This window comes from Hippocampus guttulatus, chromosome 13 (genome assembly GCF_054856545.1).
Source record: "Hippocampus guttulatus isolate MCC_2025c chromosome 13, RoL_Hgut_1.0, whole genome shotgun sequence".
NCBI lineage: Eukaryota > Metazoa > Chordata > Actinopteri > Syngnathiformes > Syngnathidae > Hippocampus > Hippocampus guttulatus.
In genome coordinates this window covers 4,359,726-4,386,280 of record NC_141273.1, presented here as the reverse complement: position 1 = coordinate 4,386,280, position 26,555 = coordinate 4,359,726, and the positions used below count along the sequence as shown (strand labels likewise).

The 26,555-nt window shown below is 42.3% G+C and overlaps 1 protein-coding gene across 1 annotated transcript in view; it reads left to right on the top strand.

The window, feature by feature from the left end:
• The window catches only part of daam2 (dishevelled associated activator of morphogenesis 2), an 88,677-nt gene extending 62,669 nt beyond the window's left edge, over positions 1 to 26,008 (top strand). Inside the window, exons 6-26 of the mRNA XM_086127419.1 lie at positions 94 to 427; positions 1,013 to 1,123; positions 2,256 to 2,359; positions 2,482 to 2,548; positions 2,852 to 2,969; positions 3,302 to 3,440; positions 5,554 to 5,612; positions 5,694 to 5,881; positions 7,011 to 7,310; positions 7,493 to 7,600; positions 8,763 to 8,792; positions 9,880 to 9,986; positions 11,496 to 11,580; positions 12,007 to 12,113; positions 12,761 to 12,849; positions 14,184 to 14,352; positions 14,440 to 14,547; positions 14,706 to 14,766; positions 18,477 to 18,608; positions 21,836 to 22,006; positions 22,662 to 26,008. Of these exons, the coding sequence (XP_085983545.1) occupies positions 94 to 427; positions 1,013 to 1,123; positions 2,256 to 2,359; positions 2,482 to 2,548; positions 2,852 to 2,969; positions 3,302 to 3,440; positions 5,554 to 5,612; positions 5,694 to 5,881; positions 7,011 to 7,310; positions 7,493 to 7,600; positions 8,763 to 8,792; positions 9,880 to 9,986; positions 11,496 to 11,580; positions 12,007 to 12,113; positions 12,761 to 12,849; positions 14,184 to 14,352; positions 14,440 to 14,547; positions 14,706 to 14,766; positions 18,477 to 18,608; positions 21,836 to 22,006; positions 22,662 to 22,886 (2,812 nt within the window). The 3' untranslated portion in view covers positions 22,887 to 26,008. The remainder of the gene's footprint in view (positions 1 to 93; positions 428 to 1,012; positions 1,124 to 2,255; positions 2,360 to 2,481; positions 2,549 to 2,851; positions 2,970 to 3,301; positions 3,441 to 5,553; positions 5,613 to 5,693; positions 5,882 to 7,010; positions 7,311 to 7,492; positions 7,601 to 8,762; positions 8,793 to 9,879; positions 9,987 to 11,495; positions 11,581 to 12,006; positions 12,114 to 12,760; positions 12,850 to 14,183; positions 14,353 to 14,439; positions 14,548 to 14,705; positions 14,767 to 18,476; positions 18,609 to 21,835; positions 22,007 to 22,661) is intronic.
• Positions 26,009 to 26,555: the final 547 nt, after the last annotated feature.

Sequence of the window (26,555 nt, the reverse complement as noted above, 5' to 3'; positions counted from 1 at the left end):
TGACTATGGATTCTGCTTAATGTTTTTGAAATCATTGCTAGCTTTTGTACAGCATGATGCTAGCCCAGTAAATTTTTGTCCTCGCTTTTTCAGGTTTGTGACGCGCTTCATTGAGCTGGATGGCCTCACTTGCCTCCTCAACTTCCTTCGCAGCATGGATTACGAGACCTCGGAGAGCCGCGTCCACACATCTGTCATCGGCTGCATCAAGGCTCTCATGAACAATTCTCAGGGTCGAGCACACGTGCTCGCTCACCCACAGAGCATCAACACCATCTCGCAGAGCCTGCGAACGGAGAATGTAAAGACCAAAGTGGCCGTTTTGGAGATTCTTGGGGCAGTGTGTCTAGTCCCCGACGGACACAAGAAAGTTTTGCAGGCCATGGCTCACTACCAAAAATACGCTGCAGAGAGGACTCGTTTTCAGGTGAGCCAAAGTTGTCTTAGTTGTCTTTTGGTTCACACGTACTGGTGTCTCCTTTGAGCCTGGGGGTGTCAGTATTCATGTGAGAGACTAGACAAAGTCATCCACAAACAAATCAAGCTGAGATCATTTTGATGAGCGCTGACATCTTTCCAGATGTTTTGACCCCAGGCTAAATCAGCACACTTTGAGAACATAACAAAGCTGAGTGAGGACATCAACAGTTATGGAGGTCATGAATATGTCGTGCATCAGTCACCAAACCACATTTTACTCATTCTCGCTGGGTGTGTGTGAATTTGTGGCACCTTGGACTAAGTTCACACCAGAGGAATGGGTGATTCACCCTTGATGAAAACTTGTGAATGTTGTTCAATGTTGCGAACACTCCTCAGAAGTTTGTCTAGTTGTTAGTTTAGGACTTTGCAAAGGGTTAGTAACCTCCTGTGTTATCTGATCCCGCCACTGTACAATGACTTGAATGTGATTTATGAAGCTGTCTGTCATGTATGTGACTCTTTTTATCGTTTTTTCTTTATTACCGGTACTTAAACAACATTATCAACAAACTCTCCCCTGTGTTTGTAGACGCTGCTGAATGAGCTGGACAGGAGTACGGGACGCTACAGAGACGAAGTCAACTTGAAGACTGCTATTATGTCCTTTATCAATGCGGTGCTCAATGCTGGAGCAGGAGAGGTCAGCTCCGGCACATACTTGACATCTTAGATCAAACCCTGTTAAACAGTTACATTGTTTCAATATTTGGAAACAATTAAAAAAAAAAAGACGAATAAGTTCAAATTTGCATAGACAGGGTGCACCAAATTAGGATGACCAGGCACCCTAATTTCACAGTGGTGCAACTGAAAAAAAAATCGGAGGTTGAGGACTTTTGTTGACCAGTTATTCAATTATGAGCCAATATAATGTAAAATAGAGTTGTTTTTGCCTTTAATATTATTTAAAGTGTAAAACTGTGATGTTGAATGTGATGCTGTTGGAAATTTTCGACCACCTGAATTTATTTCTGGTGCAACCCAGAAAAAAAGGCTGGGCCCCCCAGTGCAAAAAGTTAGCCCTGAATTAGATGTTGAAACTTTTTTGAGCTGTTGCCTACCTTTTTTTTTCATGACATCACTTTTGTAGATGTCGGATTGTGCCCTGATCCCATCTGGAGTGCACATACGTAATTTTGAAATCCATGACAATTTGATGTATGTCGTCTTTTGGCACTGTCATTAATCTCCCTGAAATGCGCTCCCCTCGCCACTCAAAAATGCGATTTGCTTATTGTTGCTAACTCTTGAGCCGTGCGGCCGGACTGATGTACGAGCAGAGTTTGACAACCTGGGGGCTGTTTTTGCATTCATCCAAGGTGGTGGTTGCACAGCATGTTCACTGTAAACCCCAATTTTAGGCAAATACCTTCCTGCATAGTTGCAGTCAAAAACCTCCTTTTTTTTTCTTTCAAGATGTGTACAAGTTCAAGAATCCATTAAATTGATCCCGAGAAGATCCTAAGTTTTCAATGAAGTGCATTTTTTTGTTTGTTTGTTTTGTTTTGTTTTTGGGTTTTTGGAGGGGTTTTTTAAATGCAGTGTGCCCAGTTTGTTGACACATCACGGCAGCTTTATGTGAAAGCTACACAAGGGATCTGATATTTATAACCATATGCTTTGTACATAAAAATATGTTAATCGAGCAAAATGTGTCAGCGTCACACAGTCTCAACAGCTAATTTGGATATACCCTTTCATTGCAAACCCAATCTGAATCCCATGAATTGCTGTTAAGATTAGCATTCCGCCTTCTGCTCTTTTATCTGCAGGACAACCTCGAGTTCCGCCTCCACCTGAGATATGAATTCTTGATGTTGGGCATCCAACCAGTGATTGACAAGCTTCGAGAGCATGAAAATGCCACTCTAGATCGGTGAGGGACAATCAAGCTAGACAAAAGGCGGTATACCAGGAACATCATGGCACAAGATGAAGCTGGTGTAATTCTCACGTTGTATTTATTTTTCTTCTTTTTTTTTTTTTTTTTTTTTTCAGGCATTTGGATTTTTTTGAAATGGTACGCAATGAGGATGACTCTGAATTGGCCAAACGGTTTGACATGGTAAGTAATGCAGGGTTGATGTCAGATTGTGATGATTTGACAATAATGCAAGTCATCTATAACTGCTTCAGACAACAAAGTGTATGCAGAAAAGTGGTGAAGATTGCACAACTGTCTGTGTCCTATGTGTTGTGTTGTGTTATTTTTGTTATTTTGACTTCAAAACGGCGCCGCGAGAGTGGCTGCCTTTCCAGCAGCTCCTATATTTTGTTGTTCTACTTCTTCCTTTCAAAACTTTGCTGCTGTGAATTGGGAATTTCTCCATTGCGAGACTAATAAAGGTTTTCTTATTATTCTCAACAGACCCACGTTGACACCAAAAGTGCCGGTGCCATGTTTGAGCTGGTCAAAAAGAAGCTGAGCCACTCGGATGCCTACCCACACCTCCTCTCCATCCTGCAGCACTGCCTGCAGATGCCATGTGAGTTGCGACATGTTATACTCGTGTAGTAAGTCAGTTTGACAAATTGGGATAAGCTATTGATAGACAGTTACCATTAACAGTTGCTTACTAAAACTCGAAAACAGACACATATAATAAGTCACTGACAAAATTGTGCAGTCCATGTGTTCTGGAGCTAAACATTATTGCAAAATACACCAAAAAAATGACATCTGACTTCAACTTACTGCCATAGCATATCAGTTATCATCCCAAATCAAAAATGTTATTGCTCTGATCATTCTTCTCCAAATGGTTAAGGTGGTTTGAAATGAAACATTTTGCCATTGTGCTGCAACCTCCACATACAGATAAGCGTGGCGGTAGCAGCATGCATCACTGGCAGCTCCTCGACAGGATCCTCCAGCAGATAGTCTTGCAGGACGACAAAGGGGAGGACCCCGACCTTTCACCTTTGGACAACTTCAATGTTAAAAACATAATTCGCATGTAAGTGAAATATAGTCCTGTACAAACAGTACTGTCGTATAAACATAGACATATACAGTACCACTTCTCATATTATTTGTACATGCCAGGCAATCCTTTCAAAGAGACAGAGAATGTAGTTCGTCAGGAAGGAAGAGGCAAAGTGAAGGTGGCAGCAAGGGGCTCCTGGGTGAAATCTGTGGAAGCGGCGCACCGTGCCTGAATTGGCACGAAAGAGGAAACCTGAGATCAAAAGGAAATTACTCTAATCGTATTAGTCAGGCAGGCCAGCCAAGTGAGCCATGTTTAGGTGCGGCCTGCGCAGCCACTTGGCTTCATGTCAGTGGTTTTGTTCATGCACTTAGGATGTTTACATTTAGTCTTCATGGGAACTACTGGCCACTGACAGATCACAGAACATTATTCATACACTCAACGTGGTTTGTTTTACCCTTCCTGACGACACTTACATAAACAGCTAAAGATCACGCTGATTCGGGCAATGCATTAGAGAAGGTGCCGATGAATTTTGCTGTGGCAGTACTTAAGACTTGTCACGTTAAGGTGCGTAGCTGAATAAGAGAAAAAAACTCCTCAGAGTCTTGAGGAGAACCAGTATTTACCGTACGTTTCGCATTTTAAATATTCTCAAGTTCACAATGGATAAGTATGACAAAGGGCTGTGATATGGACTGGACTCCGTTCTTGGATCAGGTTTCTGTAACATGTAAATTGGAATATGAATGGAATATAAGCAGCTCACATAAGTACCACAATGGACCTACAGCATTTAGAATAAAATCAACAGTCCGGTTATTTCTGGTATTGAAGATCAATGATGTGTGTGTAGTCTTTCGGCAGTGAAAGAAGCATAAAACATGAAGTGGTGTAGACCTTGGCCCATCTGCTTCTACCACTGTACATTCATTCAGCCACTATTTTTGTTCTATTACAACACTTGAGCGTAATTCTTTCCAGTAGCGCCCAGGCAGCAAACTTGGATACAGCATCTAAGCTCAGCCTTTCATTAAAAACCTTAGCGGATCCATCACCGGGAGGCGAATCCCTCCTGCCAAAATCTTGTTGTGTTTCCATTAACGTTCTTGAAGTGAATTATACCTGGAAAAATGAATCATGAATGAAGATTTCCACATGAGGTTGGCAGCGTTCCACAGGCCCCCCGTAGTTGATGGGTGAAAACGTGACTTGTGCATATGTGGCTTTTAGGGGGAGAGAGAGAGGTTGGAGAGGTTAAATAAACTATAACAGCAATGTAGAGTCATTCACCATGACGACATGTGACCCACACCTCAACATGTGGACTGCTGCCGCTTTCCCACTGCTGTGGAAAAGTGTTCAACAATGAAGTATTTGTCTTGGGGGGTGGGAGGCATTGGATCCTCGAAACGAAAGACCCAAAGAAAAAAAAAAAGTGAATCCATTGAACACGCTATCCAAAAGGTGCCAGTAAAGCAAGCGCGAAACTTTGCTCTCAAATTTACTTTTGAACTATTATAAATCATTATATGGTATGCTCACATTATATTTGTTTGGAATGACCAGCATTTCTGGCAATCTGTAGGTTGAACTGTTTCCATTCTGTCAGTGACAGTTTTTATTCTCTCAACTCCAGCCAAGGCTCCTCTCGATACTCAAGGTTTTACTCAAGTCTTTTTCCCTTCAAATACCTTTATAAACACTTATCAATTTTTTGCTTCTCTTTTATATATGTATATCCTTTTTTATTCCTCCCCATTTATACCTCCATAAACATATCCCGCCCATGCAGTTTTCCCAGATTGCTTTATTATTTTTAATTTTCTAATTTACTAATTTTCAACAAAAATAACCAAAACATATAGGATTGACTTCAACTGATTCAAACTGCCCATGTTTTAACTCTAATCTACTGGGCAGTGCGGCCTGCAGCAACGGAGTCAAAGCTGGGCAAATAAATGAATTCCATCGCATACAAAATGAGTGTTCATCAGTAAGCATGTCGACTGTGACATACATCCAAGTAACAAATGTCCAGGCTTTGCTCAGTATGACTGCATTTGACTCCCTATTCTACTAACATTCCATCTTTGTGCATCATTGCATCGTTCCTCATTGTGGTCTTCTGACTGCCCAGGCTGGTCAATGAGAATGAGGTGAAACAGTGGAGAGACCAGGCCGAGAAGTTCCGTAAAGGTAAGAGAGCGCATATGAAGATGTTTTATCAGTTGTAGTCGTTGTAATTTGTAACTTGGTTTGTTCTCCTTCTCTCTTCAGATCATGCCGAGCTGCTTGGCAAACTGGAGAGGAAGGAGCGAGAGTGTGAAACCAAGACCCAGGAAAAAGAGGACATGATGAAGACTCTGAACAAGATGAAGGATAAACTCCAGCGAGAGGGTGTTGAGCTGCGCTCAGCCAGGGAACAAGTCCTGGATCTGTCAACACGCATCAATGACTGTATTTCGGTATGAAGTCCTACTTTTTATACTTGAAGGAAAATTATTTTAGGCATTGGGCTCTTTGTCGGCCCGCAGCTGCATTTCCTTCAAGCGGTACAGTTCTGCTTGACCTCACCGCAGTTTTAGCCCTGCTACGGAACTCTGGGTAGCATGGAGGAAAGCACACTTTCCTTTGACTGATGGACAGAAATGTAATGTTGGTATTAGAGAAGAATGAATCGGTAAGAAAACAAAATAAAAAGGTAACACCGATGGCAATATAATTGCGTCAATTGTTTCGGTCAGTATGTCATGTTTCTCGTTGTTCAAGTCATTGGTGAGTTACACAGCCTGATGTCACGCTATTGCATAAGTGATATAGCTCCAGTGTTAGGGACCTGCAAATTGAAAAAAGAACATCATTAACACCCACCCCAAAGGTTTGTAATTGCCTCTTGATGCCATGATGCCATGAAATGGCACTTTTATTTCCATTAGACGAGGCTATGGCCTGACAAAATGAAGCTCCTCCCCTCATATTAGATGAATCTGAAATGATGGTGCCACAGCAATATTTTTATTTTGGACATGATTGGGCTTTTTCAGCAAGTGACAGAGGATAGGTTCCCCATCAGAACTTTGCAGATTGGCAAAACCTGAGCTGCGAATATGTGGGGGTTGTGTTGCAGTCCCGCCTGTCTGCCCTTTGGTGGAAATTTAAGTCTGATCACAGTTAGTCTATTGGTGGACCAAATTGAACTGAACTTGATGGAAATGTGGCTTTACCATCTATCACTGTGGTTGGTTACGTCAACATTACAGCGCAAACAGAAAAAGTGGTACACTATCATTTATTTGATTAGCATTCACAAATGCTAATTTAAAGACCTTGACTCATTTAATGTCAAAATGTATTTTTACATTTTGACATTTTTGAAATGTAAAACATACAAGAAGGTTTTGGGTTTTGTTTTTTTAATTAAAAAAATATCAACAGAGGGCTTCGCACACCTCCTCAGTCAGTATCACGGCTGTGGGAATGATTTCAGTTGGATAAATCACCACCTGATAGCAGGAGTGGCTTTGATTAGTTCTTGGTCACATATAGTAATAATGTCACACAATTGACTCCTCCTTTTTTCTACATCTCCCACAGGTGGGCAACGTGTCTTTCCCACGGCCACCTCCTCCTCCTCCAGGGGCTCCCATGGCTCCACCTCCACCACCAGTGACAGGTGGCTTTCCTCCACCTCCACCTCCGCCGCCCTTCAGCTGCCCACCTCCACCACCGCCTCCACCCGGTGGCCCACCTCCTCCACCAGGAGCCCCTCCCATTTTTGGAATCCCGCCTCCCCCTATTCCATGTTCTTTCAATTCGGCAAGCACGCTGCGCTCCAAGTCCATCCCTCAGCCCTCGCATCCGCTGAAATCTTTCAACTGGGCTAAACTAGGAGAGGTGAGACATGACTGGCAACATCTGTATCCATTTTTAGAATAATGTCAGGTGTCTTGTTGTCCTTTTATTTTGTCATGATTCTGTGTTTTACTCCACCTGTTAGTGGTATTAACCATAACAAAACAAGGACATGAGAAATTGTGGCAAACACTAATGGACCCTCACGTGTTTGTCTTCATTAGCATATGATCAATGGCACGATCTGGAACGATATTGATGACCTGAAAGCTTTCAAGATCCTTGACCTCAAGGACATAGAGAAGATGTTTTCTGCCTATCAGAGACAGCAGGTTCGTATTTTAAACCCAGCCGAATGAAATGCATGTGAATGACACGTGTGCGTGTTCATGTTGTACAGTGATAGCATGCAGTACACAGAGACAGATTTTTTTTATTTTTATTATGAGCCTGTCAAGTTCCATTCATGGTGCTAATTCAGCTTGATTGTTTAACTTGTGTGACACTGCCAAGGGCTCAGCTGAAAGACACGAGGTAGAGTTGTAGCCGAGAGAGCGCAATTGTGGAACTTCAGCCCATTTGTGGGAGCACAACAGAGCTGTCGGGATCGTTCCGGGTTCTTGGATCAGCCTTGATATTATTATTAGAAAGGTATTGGGCTAATAATGTTCATTGTAGTGAGGTAAACCCGCATTGCACAACTCAGGCATGTTTTACACTCTCATGTAGGACATTAAGGTAGCCAAAATTAATAAAGAACATCTATGATCATATGTATTGGCTTTCATTGAAAAAGTGAGGATTACAATAATGGTAAAGGCAGGATTTTTGTTTTAGAAAATGTTTAGAATTTTTTTTGAAGATTTGCTTTTAATATCTTCATGAAAATTAAACAACCTCCATTTCCCTCACTGCTGCAATGCTTAAATGTTCTTTTGACAGCCTGGCCGCATATGCAGACTTGTTTTCAAGGTTCATCAGTCATTGGAAATGGGTGACAGTGATGTATTATGTTTGCATTCATTCATACAGAGGATTTTATTGTAACCGGCTCCAACTATTATAGTTCAAGGTAAATTTATTTGGGGTATAGCTGTATAAAAACCAATTCTTAGGATAGTTTGGTTCCATTGAATCCATCAGACCAATGTTGGCGTGGTTGACTTCACAAGCCTGACATGGGCCCCATGTTGATTTATTTCACACGCTACGCTCATTTGACATGTTTCTGTGTTTTCCGTCTCAAAGCAGGTGTTTGATGATTCATTCAAGACTATGTAGTAACAACCATGAATTTATTAAGAAAAACAAAAAGAATACCCATTTGACTTAGCGGTAGACTGTATACTGTTTTGCTCCGAGCGGGCTTCTCAGCATGCGCTTGTCATGTGCGCAGTTGTAGTTCTCTGCTGTAAAGCCAACACCGTGTCTCTGCTTCAAGTGCTAATCTTTGCATGTGTTTTGTGTCTCTGCGCTCTCCGGCTGCCTGGGCAGGACCTGCTCACTAACCAATCCTTCAAGCAGGTGAGTTCAAGGCTTCATCAAGTCACCTTTTGCTACCTTCAGTGTAGCCGGCGCCTTCTCTTCTTGCCATACAGGTGGCTGCAAAATGCTTAATTTATTTTTTTGAAAGGGGGGGGGGGGGATACGTGTCTGTCTTTTGATTCCAATAAAATGATAAGGAAATACATCATATTCAATTGCGGTATTGGCAATGGTTACACAACCATTTAGACTTTGGAATTATCTGTCACTTATTCCAGTACAGTATATTATTCCAAGTGATTCAAAAATGGTGCACACAGTGTTGTGATTAATTTGAGTTGTTCCACACCACACCCCCCCCAAAAAAAGATGAAGACATCATTTTTTTCTTAGTTAACAGCTCTGAGCATTTTTAGTCCAAGAAAAGAGGACTTTGGCAACCCCAGTGAAAGTAAAAGTAGTCATCCTTCCATGCCAACCCGCATTCGCTGCCAGCCACTGAAGGTCAATGCAAGCATTTTCTAGACAAGCTGCATCTGATTTATACACTTCACACCCAACAACCTCAAAAGGGACTCTTTCAAGCAAACAGGAAACCAACTTGCATCCTAAATACCGGTAGATTGTATTCAACATTCACCCACAACCAGTTTTCTCAGACATACAATTGATTCTTCCTACCTCATTTGGATTTTGAATACATTTATGTGAGGCTGACAAGACAAATTCTTGACTTTGTGTTTCTTGCTTGTCAATGACCTTTTATGCAGTGTTTTCAGTGGCGGCTCATCTCAAAAAGTAGCTAATTTGACATCTTTTGAGTTTGTAAATCAAATGCCTTCATCAGGTCATTCAAAGCTTTTTCATTGTAGGTTCTCGGCAATTGAGGACGACATGATGTGCAGTTAATGGCGGCAAACTGAATTTTATGTTTTTAGTTTGTGTTTTTAATCTGCTCCAAATAAGCACATCCTGTTAATATTTAAAACAGCTCACATCCTCTCTGAGAGCATCAACGGGGTTACAGATGTTGAGAATAAGATCTCTTGTTATGCAGACGTTGTCTATGAGTCATGTAGTGACTGACATCCATTAATCTCTTTCTTTGCTTCTTTTGTTTGTGCAGAAGGAGACCGGTTCTATGGATGACATCTACGTCAGCACGCGGAAAGTTAAGGAGCTGTCAGTCATCGATGGCCGACGCGCGCAAAACTGTGTCATCCTCCTTTCAAAGTAGGTGTTCGTTATTGTGACTTCACACCGTCAACAAACGTGGAGCTTATTGGCATTTCCATGACGGAGAAGCATTTGGGTCAAAGGTCAGAGCGGCATGTGCTTTTGTCTGTTTTAAATGGACAATAGGAAACATCCGTCAGTTTTTGTAATTCTTTTTTTTTTTTGACGAGCAGATGTGTCATGTGGCAGGCAGACCATATCGGTGGTAATGGGAGAGTAGTCAAATTACAGCTAAATAGTTTGTGATTGTGTGTGCGTGTGCATGTGTGTGTGTGTGTGTGTGTGTGTACCCCTAAGTGATTCACACGTACACAGCACACACGCTTGAAATCCCATTCTATCTGAATGGGGATCAATTGTCATCATTCAAGGTCCGTTCGGCAAAATGTTTTCCATTTGTCTGCTCACTACACTTCCCCAAACCCCTTTGGAGACTTTGATCACTGACCCCTCTCGCTTTCCAGATCAATAAACATAGGCTTCCTGGAGTCTGTCTTTGTCAAAGGAATCTGCAGTTGGTTCCCTTGACTCAATAGTGTGTCCAGATTGCATGAGCCAGGGGATCCATACTCGACCCAAAATAAGGTCAACGGTCAGTCAATAAGGCTTTAGTGTGCAGATTGACAATGCTGCTATTGATCACACATCAGGACATTTAACACTCTTCAAGGGCACTGAGGACAGCTGGCAGTACTCCCTGGACAAACACCAGACCAGACATGTACATTCAGTGCCAGTGAAATGGTTCATAATTATATTTTTGAGATGATGACAGGAACTCAAGGGAAAGCGTTTGCTCCATGAAGCAGGGGGGGGGGAAATCATTCACTGAGAGGCAAATGCTTGCTGAAAAGACGATCAAACACCTTGCTTTAACAAAGACAACACTGTCAATACTGGTATAGATGAAATTTTAATCAACAGTCATCGGTGGTGCGCGGACAAGAACATGCTGAAATGTTTGCAATATGTCATCATTTTATACTCACCAAATTCTTTATCTACACTCACCTGATCTACAGGAAACATTTTCTTTCCCATAATATATTCCATGTGGCTCCACTATTCAAATCGGGGTATTCTGATTAATATTGTGTTTGTGGAATCTGAATTAAGCACATGACTAAACCTTAAGCCATGATTGGTCAACTACCTGAGCCCTTAGGCACTGTGATGTCATTTTCAGTCAAGGGCAAGTAACAAAATGCCCTCCCCCTCCAAGATAAATAAAAACGGCTAGATTTTGTTTCTTGATTCATATTCCACAAACGCACTATTCATCAGAATGGCGTGCTTTGACTCGTGGGAGCGCATGGAACATATCGTATATCAACTGTTTCACTTAACTTCCACTTTAAAGGTTTTGACTTTGTACAGATAATCAGTTTTAATTGAGGGACAACATTTATTAACCCTTTAATAATACAAGTGGATACCTTATGAAATAGTAAACATGTGTGATTAACCACGCATTTTTTTCTCTCTCTCCTTTTTCTTTTTTTTTAGATTAAAAATGAGCAATGAGGAGATTAAGAGGGCCATCCTAGAGATGGATGAGCGAGAAGAGTTGGCTAAAGACATGCTGGAGCAGGTGAGCCTTGGCTGCATACATGAATTATGTAATTCAGACTCATGATGCATACTCATGTGACGAGATAGGAGGGTCCATATATACTGTAAACGATTTCAGGGGAAAAAAAAAGATGGCGACTTTTGTCTGTGGATTACTGATACTGCTTAGTTGAAGTGTGCCGCTGTTTTGCTATTTCCTTTTTCCCAAGAACAGCAAAGTGCAAAACTCATAAACCAGGATTGTTTTTGGCAAAGATATCAAATGGATGAATACGTCGGCACAAAACCACAGCTACAGATAAGAAAAATAAAAGTTTAAGGAGGTAGATAATAGATGGCATCGGTTCCTTCATTGAATATGTATCAGCAGCTATTTTGAAAATTATGCAGGCCCCGAATAACGCATTCAGTCACTCTTGCATGCATGTGTGTGTGTGCTTTTAAGTTGCTGAAGTTTATCCCAGAGAAGAGTGACATTGATCTCCTGGAGGAGCACAAACATGAGCTCGAGCGCATGGCCCGAGCGGATCGCTTCCTGTTTGAAATGAGCAGGTACGCAGCCACCTTTTGTGCAATGCTTTCCATCCGGCAAAGACTGGAAAGTTAGATGCTTTTTCCTGTGTTTAGTAAAAAGAATAATGCTGCTGCTCATGAAGAAGAGGCAGTGGCAAAACATAGCAAGCCTCGAGTTTGCATTGTGGATAATAATAGATTGTAATTCCATTCCTGCGAGACTAATAAAGGTTTTCTTATCTTATCTTAATTCAGTTTAACTCTCACTTCTTTTTACATGCTCTACATTCATTTCCTCACCATCACACACTTGCATAAATGGATCCCATGGCAAGACAAGCATCAAGAGGAATGTTAGTGAGGCGGCGACACAATCAGTGGTCCCTTTGCAGTTGTAGAACAGTCTACACTGTGTTCCATAAGTTGATGAAAGCATCTTATTTCCTTTTGTGCACCGTAATCCTGCCTACCGTATTTCCGTTTAACTCATTCACTCCCAAAGACGTTTTTAAACGTCTTTTCAGACTTGGTCCAGAATTGGCTGGTACTGAATGAGTTAACCACAGCTCTCTCATTATGTTGAATATATTTCTGAGTCCACCGTTTAATATTGCCAGATCACTTTGTCACCTTTTGAAACAGATTTATCAAATTAATTGGTGGTGGTTTTCTTTTCCTATCATTAGAATTGACCACTACCAGCAGAGACTGCAAGCTCTGTTCTTTAAGAAGAAGTTTGCTGAGCGCCTTGTTGAAACCAAGCCAAAGGTGGAAGGTGAGCATTCATTTGATATTTAACGCTATACACTATACAAGCTTTTGTTTTTAAACTGGGCTTTGACTACTAGAATGCTGCGTTGCATTTATTCCAAAACGACCAAATCCATGCAGCTGTAAGGTTCCAAACGGCATCTTTCACCTGGTTTGCTTTGCAGTACAAATGGAGCAGAAGATTCCACTTAGTAGAGCTCGTTTTTTTAGTCCAAGCTAATAATGTAGTGCTGTAAGATTGCCACTCGGACTATGTCGTCAGTAGTGGTGAACATTCTCGAGACCCACCCGTGAGTCCAGGGGAATGTGTGTGCAAGTGCGCGCGTGGGTCACTGAGTGCAGCCTTTGTAAGCGGACTTGCAGGTTACCACGAAGGATGTTTTGGAAAACTGGCCCTTGTCGAGAAGGAAAAGCCTTTGCTCGTAAACATGGAGCTCAGCTCAAAAACCTGAAGGCGGAAAAAAAAAAAAAAAAAGATTTCCACGGTCATGTGCGCTCACATGCTTGTTGGTTTTTTTTAGACCCTAGTTTAATTGTGTGCGCTGCGGCATTTGTTGTCAAATGAGATCAAATAGAATGTATCTTGTGACGTTTCTGGCCATCAGGCTTGGAAAGAAAACAGAAGCCTAATCCTGAACGAATTGAGTTGGAATCCCAAGCCTCTTGAAATCTTTGATGTTGCATCCAAATGTTCCCAAACCGCACATGCTAAGTTTTCAATCGTGTTGCGTTGTGTTAGCCCAGATGAGACCATTTTCTGGACCACCCAGCATGTTTAATCTAAGAATATTCTATCAACGGAGCAAAGGTCAGCCAGGTTGTTGTGCATCAGACCAAACATTGTGAGCAGAGACCACAGAACGATTTTCATGCTCTTCGGTGGCACAGTGAACTGGAACAATAAGAATATGGATTGTAATGGCTTTAGCATTCACACTGCGGTTTCCGCTGCGGAGAGAGGGAAGCACCTGCCCCTTTGCCAACAAGGTTTGTTTTCTCAGGGAACAAAGCTTACAGTTCAGAGTTTGGAACTTTCCCTTTTCTCCTTGCTGCTCTTTATAACAGTGGATCTCGTGACTTCATGGGCTTCCCCATTGAGCTGCCCACTTTTTACAAGCCTTGTTGATCAATTGTGACGGACATTGAAAATATGAAAATCATACAGTTCAGACCTGAGTTAGTCTAATGGGATGTGTGCTTATGGTACACATTACACTGAGTAGACCTCACAAAGTAGGAATTTCAAACGTTAAAAGTGACACGCTTTGCAAATGTTCTCTCAATCACCAGCGGTAGGATTCTCGCCATTCACTTCTCTCAATCGATTTTCTCTCGTAGCCATTCTGAATGCTTCCAAGGAGGTGGTGCGGAGCAAGAGGCTGACTCAAATCCTGGAGGTTGTGCTCGCCTTCGGCAACTTCATGAATAAGGGCCAGCGAGGAAATGCCTTTGGGTTCAAGGTCTCCAGCCTCAATAAGATTGCCGACACCAAGTCCAGCATAGATAGGTGAGTTGTTTGAATTAACTGGCTGGACAGCTGGACATTACTTCGACTTTCTCTGTAAGACATGTGTTCCCCCCACAATCCCACCAGGAACATCACCATGTTGCACTACCTGATCATGATCTTTGAAAAGAACTACCCTGACACGCTGCACATCCATCTGGACCTCAGCAGCATACCAGAGGCTGCAAAAGTCAAGTGAGTTCAATCATACAGCAGCATGTTGGCGAAAAGACGCTTTTACCAAATCGCCAAAGGTTGTAGAAACGGGAACAAAACGGTGTCGCCTGAAATTTGCAGGAATGTTCAGTTAGTTCTTTTAAGTGATTCTTTATTTATTTATTTATTCTTCCCAGTTTGGCAGAGTTGGAAAAAGAGGTGCACAGTATAAAAAGTGGACTGAAGGCGCTTGAAGCGGTGAGTTTGTTGTGTTTCCTCCCACTGGTTTTTATCATGCCTGTAATTAGGTTTTTTTGGGCAGGGCACAAATTAACAGTAATTTCTAATGCTGTAATCGCCCCAAAATACACCGAATGTCTGGTTTATTTGCGGAGAAAAGGCATGTGCACTTTATACATTTAACATATTAACAAAGTGCATCAAGCATATGCACCGTAATTGCCGTACTACAAAGCACAGCTGATTAAAAGCCACAACAGCTACATTTAGCCATGAAAACAAATGTGTACACACATTGGCCACTTTGTATTAATAGCCTCAGGTCTTCATGTAAGACATGGGAAATGGGCAAAGAAAGAGGTCACATCGATGGATTTAAAAAAAATAAACGGATTTTCCTTAAAACACCAGACACTTTATCCCCCCCCCCCCACCCCAAACCCCAAACCCCAAACAATGCCAAATGCACCTAGTTACACAGAAGCCTCCCAGAACCTTTCTCAGTCACTCTTGTTGTCCCACGAGACAAAAACATTTGGAAACCAGTTTATATGCTGGGGAGCAGAGATGTGTTCCTCGAGCCCGTCCTTGGCCTTGGAGTCAAGTCCTTGGTCCTTGGCCTTGGGAGTCAAGTCCTTGGCCTTGGCCTCGGATTGCCGGTCCTCTGACACAATGAGGGATTAGAACCTCGGATCCTTTGTATAAGGACCGCTATAGTCACGAAGAAATCTAATAAATTCCATCCAAGGAAACCCATCTTGATGGATTAACTCTGGCGCATTAAGAGGGGCGGGTCTGCCACTGACAGGTAACAGGTAACAGCGCAACGTATAAAGAGCGGCATCACAGTTAGTTTCAATCACGGTTTGTTGCGTTCGCGATCGGCAGTTTAAATAGCGTGTAAAGCCTTTCTGTAACAGTGGTGTCTTTTATTTAGTTCTTTTTGCACAGTCGTCACGTTTGTGCGGTCGCACTAGAATGTTTTTTGAACCAAGTAATTTGCGTTACAACTGGAGTCAATAATGTCGGCAGTTCACTTCCGGGTTTGGCCGTTGGGATTTGGAGTCCTTTTGCTCGATTCCAGTTATGTTTGCTGAATGCTTTCTCATGTTTGGAATAATGAATATTGATAATACATAGTTTAAAATCATGGTTGATTTAATTATTTATTATTATTGTGAAGTTGAAGGTATTAATTAATGTAGTAGTAGTGGTAGTGGTAATAATAGTAGTACTCAGAGAATGGTTAGAGATTCAGCCATCTCGTTACCTCTGCGTCCCGCGTCCTTGACGCATAATTTTCCCACGGGACGCACAGTTCCAAACAATGTGCGTTTTTGGGACGAAGGGAAATTTCTCAGGCAAAACAAACAAACAAAAACTACGGCAAGCCTGAGGATTTCACAGTAACAATCGTTACCGGTAGCGTGTCGTTTCCGTGGCGTCATTTTCACGGGACCGAAAAATAGTTTAATTATAAAAGTCATCGCACTTGAATTGACTGTGTGATCCACGCGATTTCACTGCGCCTGTATGTGTGTTTGTGATGTGGTGTGGTGTGTGAGTGTGTTTCTTCTAATTTACTTTCGTTTTGTTTTGTTTTGTTTTGTTTTGTTTTCAGTGTTGGGGGGGCACAACAGATGACGTTATGTGCGCCTGCGGGTTGTTATTTTAGTCCGCAAACTGAGGAATCGCGCGGATGAAAGTTTGAGATGGCGGCGAAAAAACTCACCAAGGTCTACTAATTACGATATTTAAGAAATGGGAATGCTTGTCTGATTTTTCGTATGAATCGTCCAAAGGGCGTATCATCTCACCTGTGACGTATGCACAGAACGCGAGAGCGAAATACGACGCGAGGCACGATTACAAGGCAAATTGGTCATTAGATTTGTAGGCTAATCGCTGTGAAAAATATTATGAAACAGTATTGGTTATTGTATAATTTACTGGTTGTAGCATGGTAACTTTATGAATAAAACATTCGTCACAAGGTGTAGTAATGCTAATGTTAACTGTTGGTAGAGCTCATGATGACGTGTGTTAAATTCTTTCGTCAAATTGATCGTAGACATCGTCTTGGGAAGAGGATGTCAAGCCACATCAATACTTACCTGTATTAATGATTACCAGTCAATTAATCTTTGCAGTGTGAGATTGGAAAAAATACTCTGATGATGCCACATCAGTACACCAGTTTTTGATCCATTAATTTTTTTGGAATAAACCTGGAGTACACAGCTGCTGATGTAATGTCCATTGTTAATGCATAGTTTTCAAACATTGACCCTTGAAACATTATACTTTTGAGTTTCGGAATTCTTGATTATCAATATCAGTCAAAATAGAAAAATGGGTTCCCATGATGAACGTTTACGGAACCCAACATTTGTTATCGTGGTTTCCCATTGGGTAATCCGACGGAACCGAAAAACGGTTACCATGAATTTCCGAAATCCTCAGGCCTGCTCCTGAATTATTTAAATTTTTGCAGCATTTGTTTATCATTGTAAGTATATGTTGTTGTTTGTGTTATTATCATATGCAATTGAATAAGTAGACCCTTTCAGAATTCGAAATTTGGGAGTCTCTCAATCCATAATGGCACTCATACTTTTCTTCCCAGGGACTCGCTGCCGGTAAACTGTTAAATGATCACTGAGAGATTACCGCTTTTTCTGCAGTCAGTGATTGACTTCTATGCAAAGTAATTACTCAACTTGTCTTCCGTGCCATGTCATGCCTGTTGAGTGTTGATTTACTTCATATTAAGAAAGTACTGCACTAAAACATTAATTCATAAATGTATACCATATGATTTTTTTTTTCTCAGTATAAATAACACGTACCCTGACTGTTCTACTCTTTGAATAAAAACACTTAATTCAAGCGTTAGGGAGTGCAAAGGATTATGATGGAGAGGTGTTGCAAATCATGAAGACCTGCCAAGTGGTATGATAGCATTGTTTTATACATGTCCTCGGCTAGGCCTTAGTTTCAAAATCAGTCCTTGGTCCTTGGCCTTGGCCTCGGAGGCAAGTCCTTGGTCCTTGGCCTTGGCCTCGGAAAATTTCTCAAGTCCTCGGCCTTGGCCTTGCCCCGGAAATTTTTCCAAGTCCTTGGCCTTGGCCTTGGCCTCAGAGTCAAGTCCTTGGCCTTGGCCTTGGCCTCGGGTTGCCGGTCCTTGGACACAACACTGCTGGGGAGACACAAGAGATTCACAAACTTATATTGGGATGTCGCTAAATGGCCGGACTTGCTGTCCTGTTGTCCCAAACAAACAGAGAGACTGGGGTCAACTTGCAGTGATGGCTGTATTTATGGCACTCCTTCCCTAAGCTCACTCAACTTAAGTCAAGATTCCTCTTTTTGCTCTCAATTGCTTCTTGAATAGCCAGGCATACAATCGTTTCGTATTTCTATCTTCAGGCAACCTGCCCCCACCCTCACAAGTGTGCATTCCAACACCAAATGCCTGATGAATATTTAGCATGAGGGCGGACCTGGCCACTTTCATTGGTCCACTATGTTCGGTAACTTCATTGGTCAGATGTGATGAGACTCTATTGGCAGACTTAAGATCATCAGTAAAAATGCATAAATAAACCGCGTCACATTAAAAGCTACAGGATTCAAAGAATGGAGAAAGAAGTTGTCGCTTATAGTCGAGTAAATACGACAGCCTCGTGTTTAAGAAGTGTTTTGTTTCCTGCCTGTTTTTGCACCAGGAGTTGCAGTACCAACAGAGCAGGACAAGGGAACGTGGAGATAAGTTTGTGCCTGTGATTGGTGACTTCATCACAGTGGCTGGCTTCAGCTTCTCTGAACTGGAGGATCAATTGAGCGAGGCCAAGGACAAGGTAACTGCTAACCTAGCTTGCCACACAGTGAACATGTTTGAGATTCCATGTGGGTGGCTTAAAAGGGAATCTTTAGCCAGTTGTGTTCTTGACCAACCCTTCACGTTAGCTAGGGGGGAAAAGGGATGATGAAAGACTCCACTCTCAAGAGAAAAACTATAATACTTCTTTGTCTGATCTGATCACTTCTACAATGACGGGGAAACCCAAAAACTGAACTATTAGCGAGGATTCCTCCATTGTCTTCTCGTTGTCTCTTTCAGTTGCCGTTTTCACATTTCCTCTTTCCATCTTTTGTCAGCTGAGACAAATGTGTTTCAAGTTGCCGGGCTGTCTCAGTGATGAATTTAAATTTTGGAGGGGAAAAAAAGAACAGGGTAAAAAGATTTGCAGACTTTGCGCATCTTCAATCGATTATTGTGATCCGCCTTTTCATTTTCCAATGCGCTCCTGACTGGTGTGTGATGAATACCGAGGGGGAGAAGTGGCTCCAAGTAAAAGCTTCCTTTCCACTTCATTATTTGTAAGTGGGGGATTTAGAGGGAAAACAAGCCTGATGGGATGTCACTGGTAAAGAAACAGGGGAGCAGGAACATCAGCTACAGATGGGGGAAGAAAACCTCTGTTCCCCGGGGCCAGACTCTAAACGTGTACATCTTTATGCATGTCTGGCTGAAAATTGTCAACATTGCTTTACTCTCCACCACACCTTTGAGAGAACAGAAGTGAGCATATAGACTAAGTTGTTGTGTACTAAAATTGGTTCGAACTGCACATTAAAGTATTATCTTGAGAGCACGAACTGAATCGACATGTCGATCGAATTTTATTGCTCAAAGTCTATTAATTGCCAGCTATGTGTTTTGCTGTGAACAACACGGACGCCTCGCTGAAATCAACTTCTAGTCAAACAGTGCGACAAAAGTGTAGATATGTTTTACTGATACTGAGGCTGAAAATACGTTCATGTGCAAAATATGCAAGTCTATCCTCAAAAACAACAAAAGCAAAAATGATGTGAAAGGCCATCTGAAAAGAGGCACAATGGCCATCATCGTCTTTCACCGAGTGCCAGAGCTGGCCCTTGAAAAATCCGAATTTTTGGGCATGCGGAAAGGACTTCTTGGAATCCTTCTTGATGACGTCAGCAGTTTTCTGAACGATGGCTGCAAAGCTTTCATGTTGTTGCTCAGAAAAAAAGCATTAACATTATTTCCTCAAAAGGTGAATAAGAATCGGTCAGATACTTTAAAGAAGTATTAGTTTATATACTGAGGTACCCGAATGAAAATGTTCACGCATATTCAGTCGAAGAAAATGGTCACCATACTCAGCGTGGTCTCACTTTATTAGTCCCATGCTATCCCTCGCATAGGATGACTGCACAGGCTGTTTGTGTGTGTGTGTGTGCGTGTGTGTGTGTGTGTGTGTAGGTGTGTGTTTGGCCGAGATACACACAGAACCGCAAACTGACATTACTACATACATTTCAAAGGATTACACTTGTCCAAGGTCATTAGGGTTGCTGGGACGCAGGTTTCCCCGGGACAGGAGGGATTTTCCCATTCATTAAAACGGATTTGTTTGGTTTATCCTTCACAACACGTGTGTGCGCACACACACACACACAGGATTAATTTTCCCTTTTAAAATAAATATTGTATGTGCGGATGACATCCTAATAAAATGTAAATTATGAGCGTTGGACACAAATGGCAGGCGCGGCTTGTTAGTCTGACTTGTAACACTAAAAGCATTATTCATTCATCTGTTGAAGCGCTTACAGGCTTTTAGCCTTCGAGCACTCCAATTACGCGTGTTATGTACTTGAAATGGCGTTCTGCGTTATTCACAGCAGCCATGAGTTGAAGTGCTGGAATGTTGTCAAGGCTTTTGATTTGGTTAGCAAATCAGCATGGTGTGGGGGTGTGTGTGTGGTCATCGTGCATGCTTGCATTGAGATGATTGTTTCAGTCAATTACACACGAATTGGGGCTGCATACAGTAGCAAAAATTAAACCACACGTATTGATGAAGCGTTTGGGAATGCGGGGGACGCCGGCATGCGACCACACTGAAGCTCATTGAAGGTTCAAAATTGCCCGTTGGTGTGAATGGTTGTTTGCCTGGATGAGCCCTGTGATTGACTGGCGACTCGTCCACGGTGTGCTCAGCCTCTCACCCAAGGTCCGTCGAGACGAGCAACGTAGAAAATGGATGGATTTGGCGATAAGTGCGATCATCTTTCAGAATGGCATTCAAATCTATTTTGTCTTGTTCAAGCATGATATGCATGATTTGCGTTTTGGGATGGCTAAAACATGCACATTCTGTTGTGGTGCTTTAAGCAGAGAGATTTCTTTTATTTTTTTGTCATAAACCACAAGGTGGCTTCTGATTGGTTGTTGGAAAGCCTGATGTACTGTGCCACCCAATTATTGTAGTATGTACCAATGTCCCAATGTACCTCCCTGGACTTAACAAAGTGTCGCTAGTTTAAGGGGATGTGCTCCTTTAACAAGCTGAGATGAGTTCACAACCGCTGATCTTCACTGTTGTTCATGTTCATGGCGGCATCAGAGTGCAAACTTGGAACGCTGCTGGAGATCTGGTCCGGCGTATGGACGGAGGAGAACTTATTTCCAATATCAATGCCAGCTTTCAAACAATGCATGTCCATAGTATAATTAGCTCCATTTTATATTTGCGCATCTCCAGATTACCGGCACACCCATGTCGAACGCGGGAAACAGATTCGACCAGAAACGTAATTAGAGGAGAGAAATATTGAGGTTTCGGTTGCTACGACGGCCAGCCCGTGATGACAGGATGGTTATGCAATACTGTACTGGAAAAAAAGCCCGACGACCACACCTCATAGTACATGAAGTTCATGACTTTTTACTGCCCTGTCTGTGATTTCTTGGATGTTTAATATTGACCTGAGCCTTTTGAATATAAATTTGACATGCGCCGAGTGGGACCCTGTGCATGAAATGACAGGGATATTGGGATTTGCCAAATTTGTTTTGATACCTTTTGGAGATGTCTGGCATTTCGACTTCTAGACATCATGCACAGAGAGACTTGAACATGGCTGAAGTGCTGCGTGCTAAACATTCGGGGTCATGTGAGGTCATCGGAGTCTGTCAGACATGTGTTAGAGGTGCAGATTCGTACCCGGCAAAAATCAGTGTGAAATTTCATGCATGCCTCTCCCCGCGCAGTTCACCAAATCTCTGAAGCACTTTGGGGAGGACGAAGGGAGAATGCAGCCCGACGAGTTCTTTGGCATTTTCGACACCTTCTTGCAGTCGTTCAGCGAGGCCCGCCAAGACCTGGAAAACATGCAGAGGCGCAAGGATGAGGAGGAGAGGCGGGCGCGCATGGAGGCCATGGTGAGAGGCGCATCCGCTGTGCCATCAAAATCAAAATGCTTGAGCTTCCCCGTGTCGTATCAATTGTGTGAATGCTCATCAGCATTTACCAAAAAAAAAACTTTCTGAGGACATCCGCTTTTTGTGTCAATCAATTCAAACCGTTTCAATCCAAATGATTGGAATTTCTTTTCGCATAATAAAATTTCACAGAAAAATAACACATTCAACCAACGTAATGTCCTCATCGCTGTGTGCAGCTCATTCAGGAACTGTTTTTCACACACCAAGAATTCCCACTTTCCATTCTTTTCACAATAAAATCCATCTTACACATTTTCCTCCTCCTTTCACCTTTCTTAACCCACTCAAATCTTTTCAGTTTCAAAATAAAAGTATTCTCTTCATTGATCACATTTTGGGAACTATTCACCAAATTCAAGACGTTTTTGAAACAAAATCTGACCAAATTAAGAGCGATGTTATATATTTAGCTCCTCCTTCCACACTTCTTGATTTAGAGCATTCCAACGTCAAATCTCACATTCGGCATTTAATCGATTCAGTTCATTCTGCAGCGTTTGAGTTCCGCTTCAGCTCCGCAACGTTCACTTCGTGCCACTTCGTTTTGCTTTCTCAAAGTTGTCAACGTCTAAACAATTCCTTCGCTTTCCAGCTCAAGGAGCAGCGGGAGCGGGAACGGCGGTCCAAGAAGAGCGGCGCCTCCGACGAGGTCGGAGGGGAATTTGACGACCTGGTGTCGGCGCTGCGTTCGGGCGAGGTTTTTGACAAGGACCTGAACAAATTCAAACGCAACCGCAAGCGTTCCGTCAACCAGCTGGTGGAGGGCGGCGGCGGCGGAGGGGGGCGAGAACGAGCCGTCACAAAAGTCAACTACTAGGACGTCGCCTGAAGCTCAGCCCCGACGTGGATCTCTCGCGTTACCCGTCCCCCCCGTCCCCCGTTGGATGTTGTGTGATATCCCGATCTGACCGCAGGGCGGGTGGGGACACCTGGTGCAGACCACTGTGACACATCTTCACCTGACTTTGACAACTGTGCTTCGACTCCTCGCCATCTGTCACTTCCCTTTTTTTTCACCGCTTCTTCCCAACAACCACCCCCCCCCCCACCCCCACCCCACCCTGTCTGGGATCACATGGCCACAGACCAAAAAGTAAGACAGCGGAGTGGGAAAGAAGCAAAGCTCGCATCTGGAAACGATCGAGTGGGAATGGCACAGGTTCAAAAATCGCCAGCCAGGAATGAAGCAGCTGGTGGTCACATGACCTCTTTGTTCTCATCGCAGCATCAATGTGTCATGTCCACTACCTTGTTCTGGCAGCAACTCGTGCCAAAATAGAAGAAACATGTCAGAAAACATACTGCAATTAGGCATTTGTATTTTTAGCTCAAGAGTTGTTGGGGGGGGTTTTTTGTTTGTTTTTGTTTTTTAACGTGTTCATGGCATTTTGGGGGTTTTGTACTCTGAAATGAAATGAGATTCTATGTTTCATTCGTCCTGTTTGCACTGCAGCTCCTCTTGTCTCGCCAGCCTATACTTTGTGCGCGTCCTCTCTCTGGCCAACAAAAGGAACGCCATTTGGCAATATACACATTTATACACATTTTCAACACTTACAGAGGCGTTTTGTTTCCATGATCCGCTGCCAGCCTGCCTGCTCCACGCTGGTCATGGTTCACAATTCCAAGTAGCTCGCCTCAGTCGCAGCCGCCAGTCTAATTATTAGCACCAAGATTCTGCCGGGCTGCCATTCCATGTCTACGCTTGCTGCAATGCCATTGGCCTTTACAGATTCCTATGTTATCTCTAAATGGTGCACACGACACGTTGTTGAAAAACAATCATTACTTCCATGTTTCTGCTCGTTTGTATGTCAAGAAAACATTTTGATTGGCGACCTACCGCTGCAAACATGGCTTGATTGAAACACTTTTGCAAGTAGCGATAGAAGGAATTGAATCTATCCATTTTGAGAATCTTAGTAAATGCCACAAATGCTGCGGTGTGGGTGGTGGGCTCAGTGCAAGAATGTTGTAGTTCGTCATGTCACCACTAGAGGGCACCATGTTCATTAGTCATTGAAGGGGACAATTTAGGAAAGCTGACGGTGAAGTAAGTATAAGATACTGAAATAAAACATAACAGTTTAAAGCAGTAGCTTGGTCTTTTCCAGTGCATAAAATATTTAATCTGATGTGGAGAGCTCATATGATTTGCACACCCTATTGTTTAAAAGCACCAGTGTTATTCTCCGACCAAGTGTATTAACAGCACCGCAACACTGCTCCCAAGTCCTTCCCATGCACTTGACTCAACAAGCACTCGGTGTTACTCCGTCATGAAGTTTTGTGATGAGGAGAAAAGACGCCGTATTTTCTGAAGTTGTCCGATGTTTTGTCCTTCATCGCGTCACCTTCTTTTGACCACATACTCACCTTGAAGTGCCTCTGACCCTTCTTTGTGCACACGTACCATTCCTCTTTCTGTGTGGTGCTTCAAATGGATGTCCAGTATGCTGGTTTAAAAAAAAAAAAGAGAGAGAAAATGCAGCCGACAAAGGACATACAGTATGTTGAGCACAGGTGACTGCTCGCGTTCCCGTGCAGGAAAATAATAAAGAGCAGCTCTGTAGCTGGATCCCAGGACAGTCAAGATTGACGTGTCTGAAAATGAGTAACAGTGGAAGTTCAGTCTCCCACCACTTGCATTCATGTTTAGCCTTTGTTATTTCAGTCTTTCACCATTTGCCCTCAAACTGAATGTGTGGCCCACCTCGAAACGAACTTGGTGGCGCCCGTGAAATCAAAACCTCTTTAACCAGCATCTCGTGTCGATTTTTCCTTCCCGCTCATCATCCTTTCTTTGTCTTTCCAGTTAATCACTTCGTATATCCAACTTTGGCAGAACCTTTTCGACACTTAACCTGAAACTTTAACCCCAAATTTTAGGGCAAACTATTTACTGCAACCTTGTCAGTATTCTTACATGTGTGTTTTGTTCCACGTTTGGATGTTTATTATAGGCCATTGACTGGCTGATTTTGGAGTGTCAAAGATGGAAAACTCAATGACATGAGTAGCTTTTTTTTTTTTCGATGCACTTTTATACGGGACATTTCCATTTGCAATGTTGTTTTGAGGGTTTAGAGTTCTTTGAACTGCGAAGGGTGCTGCAAAAAAAAAAAAACTAAGAAAAAAAATGAAAAAGTTTTGTTAAAAGAGGAAAGAGGCAAGTGATTGGTACTCCGGCTGGGCCGCTGGAAAAATGAGGGATGAGAGACGGGATTGTGGAGGACACAGACCGTACATGTCTGCGTCCTTGATTTTGCAATGTCAAAAAAGAAAAAAAAAAGGGGGGGCGGGGAGGTGTTTAGTTTTGTGTTCAAACATGCACTTGGCATCAAAAGCTGCATGCCCAAAGAAGTGTGCACACAGTGTGATGTATCGGATTTAACCTTTGAATAGGATGTTGCTTGCGCTATTAAAAAGAAAAAGAGAAAAAAAAATGTTATTAAAGTTATACATCACTTTGTACTGCCTGAGAAATGTTGCACCCACTTTTTGAAGGCTGTATAAATGTGACAAGTCAGTATTTTGTATGGTTGGAAAGAAAAGTACCCTTCACAAAAAGATGTACAGTTGGAAGAAAACAAAACAAAAATATTTTGTACACCGTTCTTGATGTTTGAGCTAAAACTAAAACACCAATAAAACGTTGAGGAATGTTGCATTTTCCTGTAAATTGTACCTCTATTTATTTGCCTTATTTAGTTTGCTATATTTTGTATGTACACAGCATTACGGGGAAAAATATATATTAAAAATATGATTAATAAACTGTGGTCTGTGTACAGTGGATAACTTTTGAGACTTGTGTAAGAATGAGAATCCTTTTTTTTTTTTTTTCATTTCTATAATAGTTTCTTTTTTTTATTTTTTTTTTGTATTTTTCTCACCTGTGTCTTTTGTAGGGTTACAATAAATGTTTGTCCCTCGCAATCATTGTTGATTTTTCGTTAACATTTTAAGGCAAACCGATACATGATAGGTAGGCAGCGGCCACTGGGGGAGCAGCATTCAGCATGTAGCACCTTCTTAAAGTCCTGCAAGCATGACAGACAAAGCATCCATGCAGCTGTTGAACCTTTTCAAGTTCAAAGCTGGCTGTGTTCGGAACGTACCGATTGCATTCACTTGTGGGAGTCACCATTTTAAATGCCTCCGATTAGCCACAGATACATTTCAGATGTTCTAGAAGGCTTTTCCTAGCTCGGCTTTTTTCTTTGTTCTCTCGCAGAAGCCTTATGGCTCTTTGGAATTGTGCATAATTCCTCCCACCTTGACTCAGGCCCCAGTTCCAGCTGAAGAAAAGCAGCCGCCACCACCATGCTTCACTGTATGTATGTACTATGATCACTTTATGAGGAGCAGTGTTGTGTTTATGCCAATAATATCTCTTAGCATTATGGATTAAAAAAAAAAGGTTTAACCCTGGTTTTAGAATTTTCTTTTTTAAAAACGCACTTGGCTGAAATGTTGAAAAACC